Source organism: Penicillium expansum, assembly GCF_000769745.1.
Source record: "Penicillium expansum strain MD-8 chromosome Unknown contig90, whole genome shotgun sequence".
NCBI classification, from domain to species: domain Eukaryota; kingdom Fungi; phylum Ascomycota; class Eurotiomycetes; order Eurotiales; family Aspergillaceae; genus Penicillium; species Penicillium expansum.
This window is the reverse complement of record NW_015971380.1, coordinates 41,287-59,040: the sequence shown is the minus strand read 5'-3', so window position 1 is coordinate 59,040 and position 17,754 is coordinate 41,287. Positions and strand designations below refer to the sequence as shown.

The 17,754-nt window shown below is 47.0% G+C and overlaps 4 protein-coding genes across 4 annotated transcripts; 3 read left to right on the top strand and 1 right to left on the bottom strand.

Moving 5' to 3' along the window:
• Positions 1-1,314: 1,314 nt before the first annotated feature.
• PEX2_032280 (uncharacterized protein) lies at positions 1,315-5,558 on the top strand (the record flags this gene model as incomplete). Its single annotated transcript, XM_016740503.1, has 10 exons — positions 1,315-2,208; positions 2,266-2,880; positions 3,439-3,535; positions 3,594-4,001; positions 4,081-4,676; positions 4,733-4,756; positions 4,818-4,838; positions 4,897-5,119; positions 5,204-5,489; positions 5,534-5,558. 10 exons carry the CDS (start codon positions 1,315-1,317, stop codon positions 5,556-5,558), a joined length of 3,189 nt encoding a protein of 1,062 aa, XP_016596891.1.
• A 1,469-nt stretch (positions 5,559-7,027) lies between these two features.
• PEX2_032270 (GPI anchored serine-threonine rich family protein) lies at positions 7,028-8,032 on the top strand (the record flags this gene model as incomplete). The annotated part of the gene is made up of 4 exons (XM_016740502.1): positions 7,028-7,079; positions 7,129-7,207; positions 7,273-7,407; positions 7,477-8,032. The coding sequence occupies 4 exons, from the start codon at positions 7,028-7,030 to the stop codon at positions 8,030-8,032; spliced, it is 822 nt and encodes a 273-aa protein (XP_016596890.1).
• A 981-nt stretch (positions 8,033-9,013) lies between these two features.
• On the bottom strand, positions 9,014-10,418 carry PEX2_032260 (uncharacterized protein; the record flags this gene model as incomplete). Its single annotated transcript, XM_016740501.1, has 4 exons — positions 9,014-9,546; positions 9,594-9,817; positions 9,865-9,932; positions 10,395-10,418. The coding sequence occupies 4 exons, from the start codon at positions 10,416-10,418 to the stop codon at positions 9,014-9,016; spliced, it is 849 nt and encodes a 282-aa protein (XP_016596889.1).
• Positions 10,419-15,726: 5,308 nt separating this feature from the next.
• PEX2_032250 (Male sterility, NAD-binding) lies at positions 15,727-17,597 on the top strand (the record flags this gene model as incomplete). The annotated part of the gene is made up of 2 exons (XM_016740500.1): positions 15,727-16,125; positions 16,191-17,597. The coding sequence occupies 2 exons, from the start codon at positions 15,727-15,729 to the stop codon at positions 17,595-17,597; spliced, it is 1,806 nt and encodes a 601-aa protein (XP_016596888.1).
• Between the last annotated feature and the right edge of the window lie 157 nt (positions 17,598-17,754).

The following is a 17,754-nucleotide window of genomic DNA, read 5'->3' as shown; positions in this document are numbered from 1 at the left end:
GGGGGGGGGGTTTCTTGCGTTCGCCGTAGTACATTGTCATTGCAGTACCTGCGTATCTGGTACCAAAAACGATCAAATCAAGTTAAACTCAGTGCCATACCACAGAGTCCGTTCTTGAAACTTCTCACAGCTTGTCTCACTATCTCACATCTCGTATTCAATACCTGGGCAGCTTCAGGGCCAAAGCGTTTGGTGTATCATTCGCGGTACTGCATACAGTACGGCGTACGGAGCAAAGTACTATCTATAGCTTTGTGACCCGGTTTTGTGGAGATGCAGAGTAACATCGCTAGTCTCTTAGATTGAAGGCACATTGTCTCAGATGATTGGACTATCAATATTTTGTCACTTCTGGTGTGATGGGTAGGACGGCGACTTCCAAGGCTGTTCCTGAGATTAGGGCAGTGTCTCCACGTGACGACCTGCGAGTGCAACCAATGAACCGTACAGCCCAGTAGTAAGCCCAGGGCACGGTTCCTGGTACCTGACAGCACTAAAATGACTCCTGTACTCTGTACGGAGTTTGTTCCAATAGTGTCGTTACTAGTGTCAAGCCTCCTTATCTTCTTCCCCCCTCATAGGTAGACCATAATCAAACCAAACTTGATTCCTGCAGTCCCCGCTTGAGGTCTACATAGAACATCAATCCACTGGCGTAGTTTTTCAAGCTTGAAAGCCACTATAACCGTAGCTTCCCTTCGTTGTAAATCCTGGGGAATAGCAGTAGATATATGCGGATAAACCAGGTTAGTCGAAAAGCCAAGGTCCATTAGTGCAGCTATCCCGAGGCAAAATTCTCTTCACAGGCACATTTGTACATAGGGAGACGCTCCACTAGGCACATAAAACACATGTCTCTCCGAAATAATATAACTAAGTAGCGTGTGGTTGTGGGGAGGGGGTTCCAACACTATGTATGTATGGATCGACGACAGAACCTTGGAAGGCTTGCCACCTGACTAGCCCTTGCCTAATTTGCAAATTTCCCCGACCTTTTCCTGTGCTGGTGTCCAACTTCTGCTTTCTTTGCCTCCTTTCGTTCTCTGTTTATGGGCTTATGTCCAAATGTCACTCATTTACTCCTCTTTCCGGCCATCTTTGCGGATTTGTGAGTCAACCAAGTCACTCTTTATTTGAAACCCCAGTACTCTCTTTTTCTCCCCTTTTGATCGACCCGTCAGACAAATACGAGCTGCCATGATGTCACGATCGACCATTCGCCATTTGGCAGGGCTGCTTTTGATCACGAGCCTCATTTCATCGGCTTCCGCTGCAAGGGTAGGCGCCTGGAAGTCCAGATCGATATACCAGACCATGACAGATCGGTTCGCTCGCACAGACGGATCGACAACAGCACCATGCAACACCACCGCGGGTTTCTACTGTGGAGGAACATGGCGAGGAACCATGGACCATCTCGACTACATTCAAGGAATGGGATTCGATGCTGTGATGATCTCCCCTATCAGTGAGAATATTCATGGCCAAGTCTCCTATGGCGAAGCCTACCACGGATACTGGCCCTTGAACTTCGACAATATCAACTCTCATTTTGGCACCCATCAAGACTTGCTCGACCTCAGTGCCGCTGTCCACTCCCGGGGCATGTACCTCATGCTGGATACGGTCATCAACAACATGGCCTACATCACCAATGGCAGCAATCCCGCCACAAGCATCGACTACTCCGTCTTCACACCCTTCAATAACTCTGACTATTTCCATCCCTACTGCAAAATCTCAGACTGGAATAACATGACCAATGCTCAGCTATGCCAGACAGGTGATTTGGTCGTGCCGCTGCCGGATCTTTACACAGAGCACGAGGAAGTGCAAAATCTCATGATACAATGGGCAAACAGAGTCATCAAGACCTACTCCATTGACGGGCTCCGGATCGACGCCGCCAAGCACGTCAACCCAGGCTTTCTGCAGAGCTTCCGCACGGGTGTCGACATTTTCATGACAGGAGAAGTTCTTGAAGGTGCAGTCAGCATCATGGAGGATTACCAGACCAATTACATCGACAGTTTGCCAAACTATCCGATCTATTTCCAAATTTTAGCTGCTTTTACACAAGGCAATACTTCCGACTTGGCGCAAGCAGTGGAGGACATGAGAATCTCGATGCCAGATGTCAATGCTATGGCCTCTTTCTCTGAAAATCACGACAAGCCTCGAATTGGTAGCTTTTCCAAGGACATGGCGGTATGTGTGCCCTTCTCGGGTTGACTGATCGCTTTTGTTAATTATAATACTTTTCAGATGGCCAAGAATATCCTGGTATTTACCATGCTGTATGACGGAATCCCGATGATATATCAAGGTCAAGAGCAACATCTGTCGGGAAACAGTGTGCCTGTCAATCGAGAAGCCATCTGGCTCACCAAATACGACACCAACGCGGAGCTCTACCAACTGATCGCAAAACTGAATCGCGTCCGGAACCACGCAGCCTTCTTGAGCACAGACTACTTCGATGACGCGACTCACACAATCTTCCAGGGAGGCAGTGAGCTTGCTTTCACGAAAGGTGTGCAGGGTCGACAAGTGGTCATGGTGTTATCCACTCAACCTTCGACTAGTGGAGCCTACCAAATCGACATGCCAGTCAGCTATAATGCCGGTACGATGGTGACTAATGTTCTGAGCTGTAAGAACTATACTGTTGACAACCAGGGCATGCTGCATGTCGATATGGACAAGGGAGAGCCCCGTGTTTTCTACCCTGCGAAACTCATGGACGGTATTGGTCTTTGTGGCTACCCTGAGTCCAACGTTTCCCTCGCGATGTTGAAGACAAACAGTGATACCACGTCATACTCGGGTGGAATCAAAACTACCAGTCATGCTGGTCTAGCTACCATTCTGCTAGCAGTGGTGAGCAGCATATTCGTGACGTTCCTTTGAAAGAAATGTCCCGGTCATCCCTCTCTTCTTCCGGTCTTTTTTTTTCCCATTTTTTTCTGCCCTTTTTTCCCATTGCGGTGAGTCGGATGGCTCGACTTGGTTCGCGGAGATATCCTTTTATGTGCGATATTTTTTGTTCTCTAGTTTTATTTTGGCGACATTCGTGCCCTTTTTTTTTATCCTATTGATACGTTGGCCTTTGTATCACATATATGGGCTTTCCCTTATTTCATAAACATTCACATGTCATGCATTATGGTGGCTGAAGCCGAGAGATGGGTGGAGTTTCTAGTTTCTAGAAAAGTTCAAGTGTTCGGATGAAAATTTCGTCCCAAGACATTTTGGATAATTCCCGACTAATCAAATTTGATACTCCACCTTGGAAACTTGTACCTTACAACGGCCGGGTAAAAATAGCAAAATCAGTAAAATTAGTCTTAGTCGCCCCCACATAGCCTAGCCTTGGCCCCCCAGGATGTGCACATCCTAGGTACAACATAGTTTTGTATCATACAACATATGTTGTAGCTTGACATAGCTTGCCTTGTCATTTACAACAATTCCGCGATGCCGTTCCTCTGGTGTGGATCTCGAGAGAAAGGCCAGAAATGGAAACAGATTGAAGGTTGGTCTCCCCCCACTGGAAAACGGTTTCAACCCCCTAATCAGAATACATGGAACAGAAGCAGCTGCGAATCTAGAACAGCTGCCATCATGGAATGCTCCAGATAACTCGCTCATACTGCAAACCTTTGAATGGCATGTTCCCGCCGACCGGCAGCATTGGCGCCGTCTGCAGAATCGCTTACCAGAGTACAAGGCCATTGGCGTTGATCAGATCTGGGTTCCTCCTGGATGCAAGGGAATGGATGCCAATGGCAATGGCTATGACATCTACGACCTGTACGATTTGGGGGAGTTCGATCAGAAGGGCGCTGTTCCTACGAAATGGGGTACCAAACGCGAACTTGAAGACCTGATGTGCCAAGCGCAAAACTTGGGCATTGGTGTCATCTGGGATGCGGTGCTTAATCATAAAGCTGGCGCAGACTATCCAGAGCCCTTCCAGGCTGTCAAGGTAGATCCTAAACGTAAGATATATATAAGCCTTACTTTTGTTGACATTCGACTCATCGTGAATTTTCGGTCATTTACTAACCGATAGAACAGGGAGAGACTTGGATATATCCAAGCCGACAGAAGTCAGCGGCTGGACAGGCTTTGATTTCGCCGGTCGCAATGATATGTACAGCTCAATGAAGTATCACTGGCAACATTTCAGCGGCGTCGACTGGGACGACAAGAGCAAGCAAAGCGCAATCTACAAGATCGTCGAATCCAACAAGGACTGGGCACAAGATGTGTCTCCCGAGTATGGAAACTACGATTACCTGATGTTCTCCGATTTGGACCTTGCACACCCCGAAGTCCGCGCAGACCTCCTGCAATGGGGAACTTGGATCACCAAATCCCTGAGCCTCAATGGAATGCGACTTGATGCCGCTAAGCATTTCTCAACCGAGTTCCAACGCGCATTCGTGCAATATGTTCGGAAAACCGCCAACCCGGACTTCTTCGCGATAGGAGAGTACTGGACTGGCCATTTACCGTCCCTTTTGGATTACCTCAAGAAAGTGGAATATGATCTCCTTGCATATGATGTGCCTCTTCTGGAGCGGTTCTCCAAGTTGTCCCATGCACAGGCACCAGACCTTCGGGGGATTTTCAAGGATACATTGGTACAGTGTCGGCCGGACCTCGCTGTGGTAAGTTTCTTAATACCCGATGCCCAACCAGGGATACTCAGCTAACTTCTCTCAAGACCCTTGTCGCGAACCATGATACGGTAAGTCCCGACTATGGCTGAATCTTGGCATAATTTACCTCTTTTACCTAACTCTTCGCAGCAACCAGGACAAATGCTTGAGGTAAGGCAACTATTCTCCATTTATGCGGACCGCTGAACCATAACTAACGAACGCCCAGACCCCGGTATCACCATCCTTCAAATTACTAGCATACGCCCTGGTCCTCCTCCGCAAAGACGGCCAGCCATGCGTATTCTATGGTGACCTGTACGGTATACGAGCAAATGTGGATAAACCAATGACACCAAGCTGTAACGGCCTCATACCCGTACTAACCCAAGCCCGCAAACTCTACGCCTACGGCGAACAGCAAGACTACTTCAATCAACCCAACTGCATAGGTTCGCTTAACCCTTGCTCCACTAGATGCTGAGCCCCATTACGGGTGCCAGCAATCCACCTGGCCAGATCTAACCGCGATACAGGATTCGTCCGCTACGGAAACGCCCGTCACCCATCCGGACTTGCGTGTGTTATCAGCAACGCCGGTTCGGGCGCGCAGCGCATGTATGTTGGTCAACAGCATGCATATGAGCAATGGACCGATGTATTACATCCCAACATGAAACCTGTCATTATCAACAAGAATGGCTATGGAAATTTCGGTGTTCAGGGGATGAGTGCTAGTGTATGGGTTGATTCGGCTGCAGTGGACCGGGATAATATCAAGAGAGACTTGTATGAATCCATTCCCATCCTCCCTTTGCCCGGGTACTTCCTTGGTTGTTGATGACTAATCATGTTGTGCTACCCAGTGATGTCAATATCTACGAGAACTAGTCTTGTGGTTGGGCGCAAGGCACATCCCCGGGGCCCTACGGGCACTGCGGGCTCTCCGGGCTCTCCGGGCTCTCCGGTGTGAAAATTATGTACAATAATATTTGGATAACCCCTATGCGTTGTAACTTCGGTCTCGTATTCACTAAACCATCAGGATTCGTGGGGGAAAAAATCAAAAGTACTGATTCGGATCGAACTACTCCGGAATTGACCGCTATTCAAATAATAATGTGTGTGAAAAATGGCACCACTTTGTCGGGTAATGTGATAATAATGCGCCCGTAGGTTTTGGGTGAGACACTCATTTTATCGCCTCCAGTGCTCCCACTTATGGTTTATTTAGCGTGTAGTCCGAGGCCCCAATCCTACATGTCTCAATTCTGAAATTGGTCTGTCTGGGTGGGTCATTTGTTGAGACACCAAACGGTGTGCTCGCAGACCATTTTCGAGTTCATTTTGAGACAGAATAATATATCGAGTACTGAATATACTCCATAGTGGCCCCTTTAAAGGTGAAATTGGAATTATTAGGCTGTGCCTTCAGCTTCTCTCAAATTTGTGGTGAGCAACCCTGCCCGAGCTTACCGAGTAAAAATATCCATGGATACGGGCGTTCAAGGGTCCATGCTGAATTTCCGGTTAAATGGGCTGGTAAAATTACCGCAAATTTTGCAATTCAAAAATACAGATACCATCCCGTTTTTAAAAGCTTACAGGTAGGAAATGAATTGAAAAAAACGTATCAAAAAAAGAATTTCGACGTTGCATCGTGTTGTTCGTGTTTACACTCAGCCAAGACCGTATTAAATACCACTAGTGTCTTGCCAAGCTCGACTAGCGTGTTCTTTATCGACCCTATCGGCGGACAACAACACCCATGGGTTTGGTATCCATACCTGTGGACGGCTACCTCCGTATATATAAAAATAACTAAATTGTTTCTCGGCATGTACTACACAATGGGACTGCCCTCAAATAACAGATTATAATGGAGCATGATGGAGCATAATGGAGTATAATGGAGTCATGTATTATAAATGGAAGTATGTGGGATTTGCACCTGAAACTAGCTCGTCGGCGAACCGTGAAGCTCTATCTATGTTGTACGGAGTACGGATAACTATTCTCCCACATGGAACCTTACTCAGACCCTGAATTCCCATGTTCGGTAATAAAAGGATTAAAAACATTATTAGAATGCTCTAAAACCGGGTACCTGGCTATGTCAGTTCTATTTTCAGGTATATTTCCGTATTGGTAGGTGGGTGTCAGAGACATTGTTGACGGTTCAGGGCATCCAAGGTTGTGCAATATCAGATGGAGTGTTTGGTCATCCTACTTAATGACATGGATCCTTGAATCTGAATATTTTTCCAACTTTCATCTTTCCTCTCGCATCACTCTCACTCTTTAACGTTCCAACGTACATTCGTTTTTTAAACCACTACACTCGCTTTAATTCAGTCAACATGCGTTTCTCCACCATTCTGTCTCTCCTGCCTTTGGCCCTCTCCGTTGCGGGTATGTAAATTCCCCTGTGTCACAAGTGTCTCTCTAACAATCAATCCAGCCATCAACGTCACCGAGCCTGCCAAGGGTGCCGATGTCGATGTCTCCGGCTCTTTCACTGTGAAGTGGACTTCCGTTAAGTATGTTAACTATGATTCCCCCACACCATACCCTGATGATAAAAGCCAAGACTAACCCATTATAGCACCGACGCCTCCACCGTCGATATTGTTCTCGTCAACAATGCCGTCTACCCCACCGTCTCTGAGAAGATTGCCTCCGGCATCGACACCTCCAAGGGCAGCTACACTGTCTCCGGCCTGAAGGATGTCAGCAGCGGGTAAGATCACCTTTGCGAAGCGATGATTGTATATGTATGCAGTCAACTAACACTCAACGCGCACTGCAGCTCCGGTTTCCAGATCAACCTGCTCTCCACCGACGCTAAGAACACCGGCATCCTCGCCCAGTCCGAGCAGTTCGATGTGACCGAGGCCAAGAGCTCCTCCGCTACTACTACCGGTACATCTTCCACTGTCTCTTCCACTGAATCTTCCTCTTCTACTGCCTCTACCTCTGTTGTCTCTTCCGGTACTTCCACTGCTACCACTGAGACCGATGCTTCCACTACTGGTACTTCCACCCCGGACGTGTCTATCAAACCCTCTATTCCCGGACCCCTTACTTCTGGCTCCCGTACTACTGGTCTCCCTGGCAAGAACAGCACTGACATCTCTCTCCGTACAGCTACCGGTTCTTCTACTACCTCTACCGGAACTTCCACTGGCACCCAGTCCTCTACCGGCACTGCTACCGGCACCCGTCTGACTACCAGCGCTTCCTCCACCGGTACCGCTACCGGCTCTGCCGCTGCCTCCGCCACTGCCTCCACCGGTGCTGCTATGGGTCTCGTTGCCCCCGGTGCCGCTGCTGGTCTTCTGGCCGGTGTCCTCGCTCTCCTTTAAATTGCATCTCGAAGATTGGCTGTTGTGCCGAGCTTGGGTATATGCCTAGGCTCGGTATGAGTTCAGCTTCAAGGTGAGGTGAGTTGAGATTTATTTCCTGAGAATTGGGTTTTAATCGTGGAGGAATGGTAATGAATGGATGGCTTTCTTCGTTTTTTTTTTTTTTCTTTTTTTTGCAGGTGCTTAGTCGGCCTTTCGAGGTTTCATCTATTGATGTAGACTATGTAATCGGACGATGCATGCGTTGGCTTGCTTTTTTTTTTTTTTTTTTTTTTTTTGACTTTGGTCACTTTGTTTATATAATACTCCATAATTTCACCCAGGTCTCTGTCTATTGTCGTTTTTGATATCCCAGCCTTAGAGGTGTTGACTTCACTATTTGCTGGAGTCGACTTACTTCACTTCTTAACGCCGCTATTTCACACCTCTTCGACTCCCCTACCACCCACCATTGGGGTTTTGGGTATTTGAGATTCAGATATTACATGCTTTTCTTACAGCTTTTTGAGTTTCAGTGACACTCCACACAGACAACATCAGGTCGAAACGCCTCTTCCGCACTAATAAACGCCATGGGCAATGTGGAACCACCAGACCCGTGATGTCCATCCGCTTCTTCCATCCTAATACCTAACATGAGCACTGGTGACATGTGAGCATGTTGACTGCGGTTCCCGGCTCAACTCGATAGAATGCAGGAACCATCATATGGTCATGACAAAGAAATTTAAATATTCAACACCAGCACGGATCACGTTCGGCATGTGATGCCGGATTCGATACTATGTCTGCATAACGTCAGGATTGGGAACTCTAACGACCATGAGAGCTTGAATACAAGAACTGCTCAACATCCCTGCTGGCAGTACTTCGTAATCGATCCACACCGGATGCAATGCTGATATCTCAAGCTTAAAGTGAACATGGTAACGGGATATATATCTGGGAAGACTAGGACTCTAACGTCCTGTCTTACATCTCCTATCTCGCCAACGCCTTTCTCGTCTTCGCGCGCTCTCGCTTCCTCCTATTGGCGATTTGTTTCTGCTCCTGCCTTTGGGCAGCGGTAAGCTCAGGCTCGCGTCTCCTATGAGTGTTCGGCCTCTTTGCAGCTGGGGTCCTCATCGTCTCGTCCTCGCCGTCATCCATTTCAATGGCCTTCCGCTTTTGAGAAGATGTACCGTCAGCCTCTCCTAAATTCGTGTGCTCATCGGTTGACTCATGGGCCGATGTCAAAGCGGAAATTGGCGTCACAGCCCTTAGCATCTGGTCCTCGGGTGTTAATGTCTTTCTGTGCGCCACTGTCTCCTGCGGCGTGTGATCTTCCTCGCAATCGTTCCTTTGCTGGTTCTCCTTCTGCTTTTTGGTGGCCCCCTCTTCATCCGACACTTCCTCGGTCTCAGTCTCAGTCTCTTCGGCCTCGTCATCGGTCTCCATATCTGCAGTTTCCTTTCCTTTTAGCATCCTTGCACAGATCTTTCTGTTCTTAGTGCGATCGATTTGAATGGTCCTGTCTACGCAATGTTAGCCATGACATTTGTTGTGTGCTACTCAAGCCTACCTGCTCGGCTCTTCATTTCCTGTATGAATTTTGCCACAGCCTCGTGAGTTACAGAGGCCCTTGCGATGCAAAGGTCGGGTATTTCATTCAATTCTTCCCAATCCACTTCATCTGAACACTCTATCTGGTGATTGCTTCCTGGTGGAGTGTAGAAGGCTTCCTTCAATATGGGATTTATGGTCTCTTTACTTCCATCCGGGTTTTGGGAAAAGTACCGGCCATCCCTGAATATGTTAGCACCAGATATTAGAATCACACAAGCTAAACTCACAAATGGACATAATGGTATCCATCCAGGCCGCCCTCGCGGTCATACTTGTGTTTGCAGTACCAATCTCTCTATAATGCAGAGTCAGACTTGAGCAATCATTTAGATATATATTTTTCCAATCATCTGTCACCTTTGTGCTAGATGTTTGGTTGAACTTTTCCTTGATAATTGTATACTCGCCAAAGACATCCCTTAGGGAGCCCTGGGTCGTCTAATATCGGTTCTACTGTTAGTATTTGTTTATGATTCCAACAGCTATTTGATGACTTGCCGGAGTATCAGATGGATCGACACGTTGGGCTTGCATCCGGAGTGGTCTCCCCGACAGAGTAGAACCGGAAACTCCCATGATTATGCTAGGTACCATAAAGTCGAGACATAGCCAATATGAAGCTATTCAGGGGAAATGACTAAAAATAAAACGGAACATTCGGTCGACTCTTCCGATCGTTCTTATTTTAGGACTAGTACAGGTGGGTCTCTCTGTGCGTATATGTATATATATATTAGGTGATCTACTCCGTACTTACTGATGAACTACGTCTTGTCATCATACAAAGCTAGTTGATCAGGGGTTTGAAATTCAATTATGTCGATAATCAATGTAACATAATGTCCAAAAGTCTTTCCATTCACGACTTAGGAATCACAGGCTGAAACGAATAATGATAAGGATGGAGGTAAAAATTGGAAAGAACGGTGACAATCTCCATGGAAACTGGGGTAGTGAGTGACTTTATATGTACCGCAGTCGGCCTAGGACAAACCCCGATCTGTCAGACAGGAATGCAAGCAATCAAGCTGCATGAAATATCGACGGTTTCCGAGGCTGTTTTCCTTGACTAATTACTCAATAGTAGCTCTAGCCAATATCTAGTCTATCTATCACTGGAAGCTAATCGGTCAAATTCTAGTCAAAAGATTTCAATCAACTTAACTAAAAAGATCCTGGAAAATGAAACGGCAGGCTTGGCGTGGCGTGGCTTGATCATCTCCCAATAGATCTCTGCCTATGAGAAGAAAAGAATTACTATCAGTTAATTCCTCTGACGGCAATTTTCGAAACGCAATATATGTACTTAGTTGGATGTTGCATCGACACATCCTGGGACTTCCGTTGACACCGATGAGAAGCGTGTTAGCGTATCGCACTAAGCTAAAAATAAGGATGAAATAGAGCATATTTCCATACTATCGGCGTCAAAGCTATCAACATCGACCTGGGTCTTTGAGCGCAGGTACTGGAGTAGATTGATTTGACACACATGCATTTTCAGGTTCGGTCAGATCTCTATGTCGATATGGGATGTTTCGATAGTGCAAGAACACTCAACCGGTCTTGAAAGCTCGGAATGTGTTCAATTAGCCTGCAAAGCAGAGCCATTTTATGGCTTCGAGCTTGAGGTTTCATTACCACAGAGGCTCCGCCAAACTAATAGAGATGTCATCAGCATGGGTTGTATACAACGGCAACGTCTATGCGTCTAAATTATATTATGCATGCTGTGTTACCCGATATCTCGTGTTTGACCTTTCCTGCTTAACCAGCTTGATTTTTGTGGAGAAGTAGACAGCCGAGTACTGCAGTATCACCTCGGGTTTTAGGTAGAACTGAAAGAGACAGCGCAAACAGCCAATTCAATCAACGCTAGGCAGATCAGTATGGAATCTCAAAGGTAATTTTTGTTGGTCATCATGACTTGAAGTCCCACCGGTAAAACATCAGAGACATACTTTCTCATTTTTGGTTGCTATACAAGTTGGATCTGGGGTCGTCTCGACAGGGGTACACTGTATGTTACATTGACCACAACTCTAAAAGCCTTTGAAGTAACTATTTAATAACCACATATGTGCTCGGAAAAGCAGTCTAAAATACTCACTGAATAACTGTCAGTTGAAAAAAGGAAAAGAATTAATTGAAGCATGTTGTGCACATGAGAGTGGCAACTCCCAAACTGATGATCGTCACTCGCTTCGGATCGCGTATATGATTAAACACAGCAGGATACTCTACATGTTTTTATAAAGATAGATCACAGTGTGTTTAAATAACGTCAGCGTGGAACGTATCACAATGCACCGTTAGGTCGACCAAGTCTTAGGCAAACTACCAAGAAGCTCTGACTACGAGGAAGGGTGAAGTAGAAAACAAGCCACTGGATTGCTAGACTACGACACATTGCTTCAGTATATAGCCTGAGAGCTTGCTTCTCTTGGCCTATACTCCAAAGTTTTCGTGCTGGTTTCGCTATGTCGCCGTCTCCCCTGTGTGCGAGGAAACTTGATACAAGCCTAGTGAGGCACGTAGGGCTTGCTCCGCTTTTCAAAGCGGAGGCCCAGCTTCTTGGCCCAGTGACAGCCATAGAATCCGACAAACATGCCATTTCATAAGAAGAATTGCACGTTAAAGCCCTCCAGCTCGCGCAACTGATCCGACTGGCAACTTCGGAATCAGAAACTCCAATTGCAATCGTCATCCCTCGGGGGGTCAACCATATTTTGGCGCAAATTGCCATTGTTTATGCTGGCAGAGCTTGTGTTCCCTTAGATATGAAGCAGCCAGATGTCTTTCTCCGGAGGCTTCTCGAAAACCTTGATGTGAAGCTGGCTCTGGTGGATGACGAAAATTGGGATCGAGCTCTAGAGATCGACAAGATCCCTGTGGACCATACGCTGAACTCTGAACTATCTGACAAGAATTTTGAGGTTTCCTCCAATGGGCCATCGAGCTGTTCCCATATCCTCCACACCTCGGGTACAACAGGGGATCCTAAAGCCGCCCAGATCCTGGCGCTTTCGACAGTATTAACGATAAGGCTCAAATAAGGGAATTTAAAGCATTATACAGAGACCACGCATTATAAGAGGAACCGTTAGTGCAAAGGCTCTTCGAAGTATTCTTAAGTTCTCGATTCCTAACGGCCGTGGAAGTACGTTATCCTCCGGCTCCCCAAGATTACATAATAAAATCACTTCGTAAAGACAGGACAGGCAAGGTCAACACGTAGTGGGAGGCAAGGTCCCCCACTACATTATATATAATAAAGGAAATATAAGAGGAAGCTTTTTAGTTCTTAGTATAAATAGCTTATTAACTTAGATTCTATATACTATATTAAAGGATTCATACTTTAAATCTCTTTAGTAAACTAAAAATAATGCAGCCTAGTGTGGTATCTCAAATGTAAATGTGGACAGGCTGAGAGAGCCGCATTTCTTCCCCCCCCCTCAGCTTTATACTGAATATATAATTGAGAGAGCCGCATTTCTTCCCCCCCTCAGCTTTATACCGAATATATAATTGAGAGAGCCGCATTTCTTCCCCCCCTCAGCTTTATACTGAATATATAATTGAGAGAGCCGCATTTCTCTTTCCCCCCCCCACCCCCCAGCTTTGTACCGAATATTTAAGATGTACTTTATGCATTTTCCTTTCTCATTCCAAGTTCTGGCAACCAAAGCCCAAACCTCCTCGAACGAAAGTTCGAACTGCTTCTATATCTTCTATATTCTTTGACAAACATCACAATGACGAGGCAATATAACGATCCATCAAGTGGTTTTGTCATGTTGAACGAGAGCGACGGGGGTGCCGGTCACTTCAGTCACCCCCGAAACTCTTTTGATCACCAATCAACTACCTCCATCATCGCTGGGCAGCCTGAGTTCTCTATGTATACTCCGCTTTGCAATAATACCATCCAAGGGCCCTCCACTCAGCCTGACCCTGACTTCATGGTGCCTGCTATACCCCATTATCCCTCTGTTTGTTGCCTCAATCATAACACTATGCATCAGGCCTCGAAAAATGGCATTTTTAGCCTTAGGCAAAATATCTCATCTACCTCTTCCCCAATAGCCACTTTTGTCGCACAAGAGTCAACCCAGCCAATGGCCCACGAGGATCATGTTTCTAGGGGCAATGCTGAGGAAACAAAGACTAGTGATACTCTTGGTCGGAGACGCAAGCCCAAACAAGAGTAAGCAATGAACCATCAAGCCTCGGTATCACATAATGATAGTCTTTGCTGCTAACACCACTTTCATTTCAGTAATCATCGTGGCTCTTTCCAGTGCCTTTGGCAGGGTTGCAGATATCAAGGAACCTTCTCTCGCAAAGGAGTTCTAATGCGCCACATTGACACTCAGCATATCACTCCGCGGTCCTTTGAGTGCCACGTGTGCGGTAGGCTCTTCAGCCGGAAGGATAATTTGACCGAGCACTTGAGAGGGGTTCATGGAAACCGTATTACATGTATTTAAATATGCTTGGTTTCATCAATCGAAATGGGACCAGTGTTTCAGGGTGTCGTGAGAAATATGGCCAAGCCTATCCCAAGGCTAACTCGCCCTTGTGTCGGTATGCATCTGCACAGTTCGCACTTCATAATAATACGACGCATTATCCATAAGTAGCAATAATATCCCAGGCTTGACCCAGTTCCAGCAATGCCGAAGTACCTAGGTTATGGAATCATTAAAATGATAGTACTTTTTGAACCATGGGAGACATGCAAGAGCCTTATTCTGTCTTAGGCATACGTAGATGGTATCTGATATCGTTAATCACGCTGAAACGATGATACTTGCATAGCTGTCACGTTAAGGGGTGACCTGCCAATTCGCCTGAGTTTATTTCTTCTTGTATCTGAGTATATCAACGTACACTAGATTATAAGACTGAAAGTCAGATAAGTTGTGCAAGTAGCATTCTCGTAGGTCGCTAATTTGCCCCCTGCCCTACAGTACTGCCGAGAAGTTTGTTTTAACTGAAAATTAGCGACGAGAGCTGTTTTGTTACTGGAGGTCTTAGCTAGGTTGTAGAACTTATCCTAGAGGAAGACATCCATTACCTGTACTAAGGGACTAGACTGCGACATCGCCCGTCCATAGGCACCTAGGAGGTACCCATCGCCTGTCCATAGTAGGCGGTAGGCTATTTAGATTTTCGAGTGCCCGTCTATAACGCCTACGGCCTATAGGTATACCTATCCCGGGTATAGCTACTATACCTTCCATTATATATAACCAGAGATACCTGAAAGAGCCTCCTCTATACTACTTGTACTTGTTGCCTAAGGCCACAATTTTGATAGCCTCAGAGCTCTTGCCCTCTCTCTTCCTTCCTGTCGAGAGAACCTTGGTTAGATTAGAGCGAGAGTAGGTAGTTGAAAGAAAAACAGTCAGATTTATTAATACTAGACCAAAATTTTTTTCTAGAGCCGTCCTCATGCAATCATCAACTTGGCATTCAATTCTACCACTCCATTTGAAGATTGCCAACGCCTTGCGCACATCGGCAATACGGTCTTCGATATCGCCCTGTATGAAATCTGGGTGTGCTTGTTGAGAGGTGGAACGGTGGTGGTCTATCCACATAAGACAGTAATAGACCCCGTTCTCTTCTCACAGAGTCTCCGTCAGGACCGAATCGAGGTTGTGTTCGTCACTACCGCGTTGCTAAACACAATTGTCAACATCTGCCTGAGAGAATTTTCCACTGTCTACACTCTACTGACCGGTGGTGAGATTATCAACGTGCCGGTGATTCGGAGAATATTCGATCATGGTTCCCCAGAGCGAGTAGTCCACATGTACGGGCCAACAGAATGCACTGTGTTTGTAATCTCGCACGAAGTCACTGCAGCCGATATTCACAATGGTCATATTCCGCTCGGAAGGCCAATTGATAATTTGCAGCTGTTCATTGTTGACGAAAATCTCAATCCAGCTCCGATGGGCAGCGAAGGGGAGCTAATAATAACGGGTGCAGGAGTTTGTTGGGGATATTATAGGAATCCTCTAGCCACCGCTAAGTCGTTTGTAGACCCCCAACATTTTCCATTGAAAGGTATCGCAATGGGATTCCCGTGTCATGCCTATAGAACAGGTGATATCATGCGCGTGGATGAGTCTGGGTTGTACAACTTTGTCGGCCGTTGCGACAGGCAAGTCAAGGTCCGGGGCCATCGTGTCGAGTTAGAAGGTCTTGAGAATATTTTCTTGAGCACGAACCTCGCCTCCGCAGCAGCGGTTGTCAAGGTTGACCCCAAGGATGCCGACATGGGGCCAATACTGGTTGCCTATATTGTACCGCAATGCATTCATATCGACCGGGAGATCTTAGCACGAGAATTCGTGAACCGCGCTCCTCGTCTTGCCGCGCCTCGCGTTGAGCTCCTCGCGGAGCTTCCATTGGGGATAATAGGGAAGTATAACCGAAGGAAGCTTGAACAACTATATACCGAGAAGATGAGGGTCGCGCATGAGAGTCGAGTGTTACCGAGCGGAAACTCTGGCTCGAGATACTGGGATATCCAAAGGACCGCCTGCATTCTTCTGATGACTTCTTCCATATGGGCGGAACCTCACTTCAAGTCGCATATCTCATCGGCCGAATTCGATTTTCACTAGGAATCGAGCTACGGTCCACAGCCCTTTACGAGAATTCCACACTAGGCCAGCTCACCCAGCTGGTTCAAAAGCACAAGAATGGAGCAGCTTTGCCAGACGCAGTGGACGAGCAAAGCGTGCTAGCTCGTGATTCATTTCTAGGTCAAGACCTGCCGGCCAGTCTCAATCCAGCCGTCGACTGGCTCGACGCTTCAGAAGGCCGAGTATTCCTCACCGGAGCCACTGGATTCGTCAGCGCATTCCTTCTCGCAACACTGCTGTCTATGCCCCAGGTCATCCAAGTCGCATGTCTTGTTCGGGTGCAGGACACATCTGCAGCCGATTTGTGCATTAAGAAAACACTAGAGAAGTACAGACTGCCTGGTTCCCAGGAGAGAAAAATCATCTCTGTCCCCGGCGACTTGTCCCTCCCGCGCCTCGGCCTTCCTCAAGAACAGTACAATCACTATGCAACCAGGGCGAGTGTGGTCTTTCATTTGGGAGCACTAGTCAGTTACATCCAGCCATACTCCTGTCACCGAGCGGCCAATGTCCTCGGAACATTAGAAATGATAAGGCTTGCCAACCACTCCCGACCAAAACGGCTCATTTACACCTCAAGCCTCGCCGCGTATGGACCTACAGGATTTGTCCAAGGAACCAAGACCGTCTCAGAGGATGAGCAGCCACTAAGCCATATTGCAGCTCTGCAGTACGACACTGGATATTCCCAAAGCCAGTTCGTGGCGGAAAATATAGTATGGAATGCTATCCACAATGGTTCGCCGGCGATCATCGTCCGTCTTGGGTATGTCCTCGGCCACAGTCGGACGGGAAGAGGGAACCCGAAGGATTTTATCAGTTGTCTCATGTCATCCTGTCTTCGGCTGGGTTATTACCCCGTCGTGCCGGGGCAATGCAAAGCCTTCACCTCGGTGGATTTCGTGGTGGATGCGATGCTGCGAATCGCCGCCTTCGAGGAGAACGTGGGCCATGCTTATAATTTGATCCAGCCGGCCCCAATAGATCTTCAAGAAACATTTGACCTAGTCAGTGGACAGTGCTCTCGCTCTATGCAAGCAATATCCTTTTCCTGCTGGCTGGAAATGTTTATCAACGATGCGATGAGCCGGCTACATCCTTTTCTTCCGCTATTCCAGGAGAAGATATGGGGTACTCACACACGTTGGGAGGTCCAAGGAAATGCGCCTCGATTTGAGATTAAAAACACTCTTTGGGCTCTACGTAATAACCCGGAGCTGCTTGCGTGGATGCCGGCGCTGGATCTGCTTCAAAAGTACATTCCCGAGTGGTCTGCGGCTTCAAACAATATTTGAAGGATCTAATGCAGTATAGTTTGTAATAGGAGTAAATATGAGTATTTATTATGTATGATATCCCTTCAAGGTTCACTGGCTTTGACTCACTGGCCGAGACCACAATCGGCATTTTCCGCCGTTGGAAGGCATCGTGAGATAAGGGTCGACTGGATCA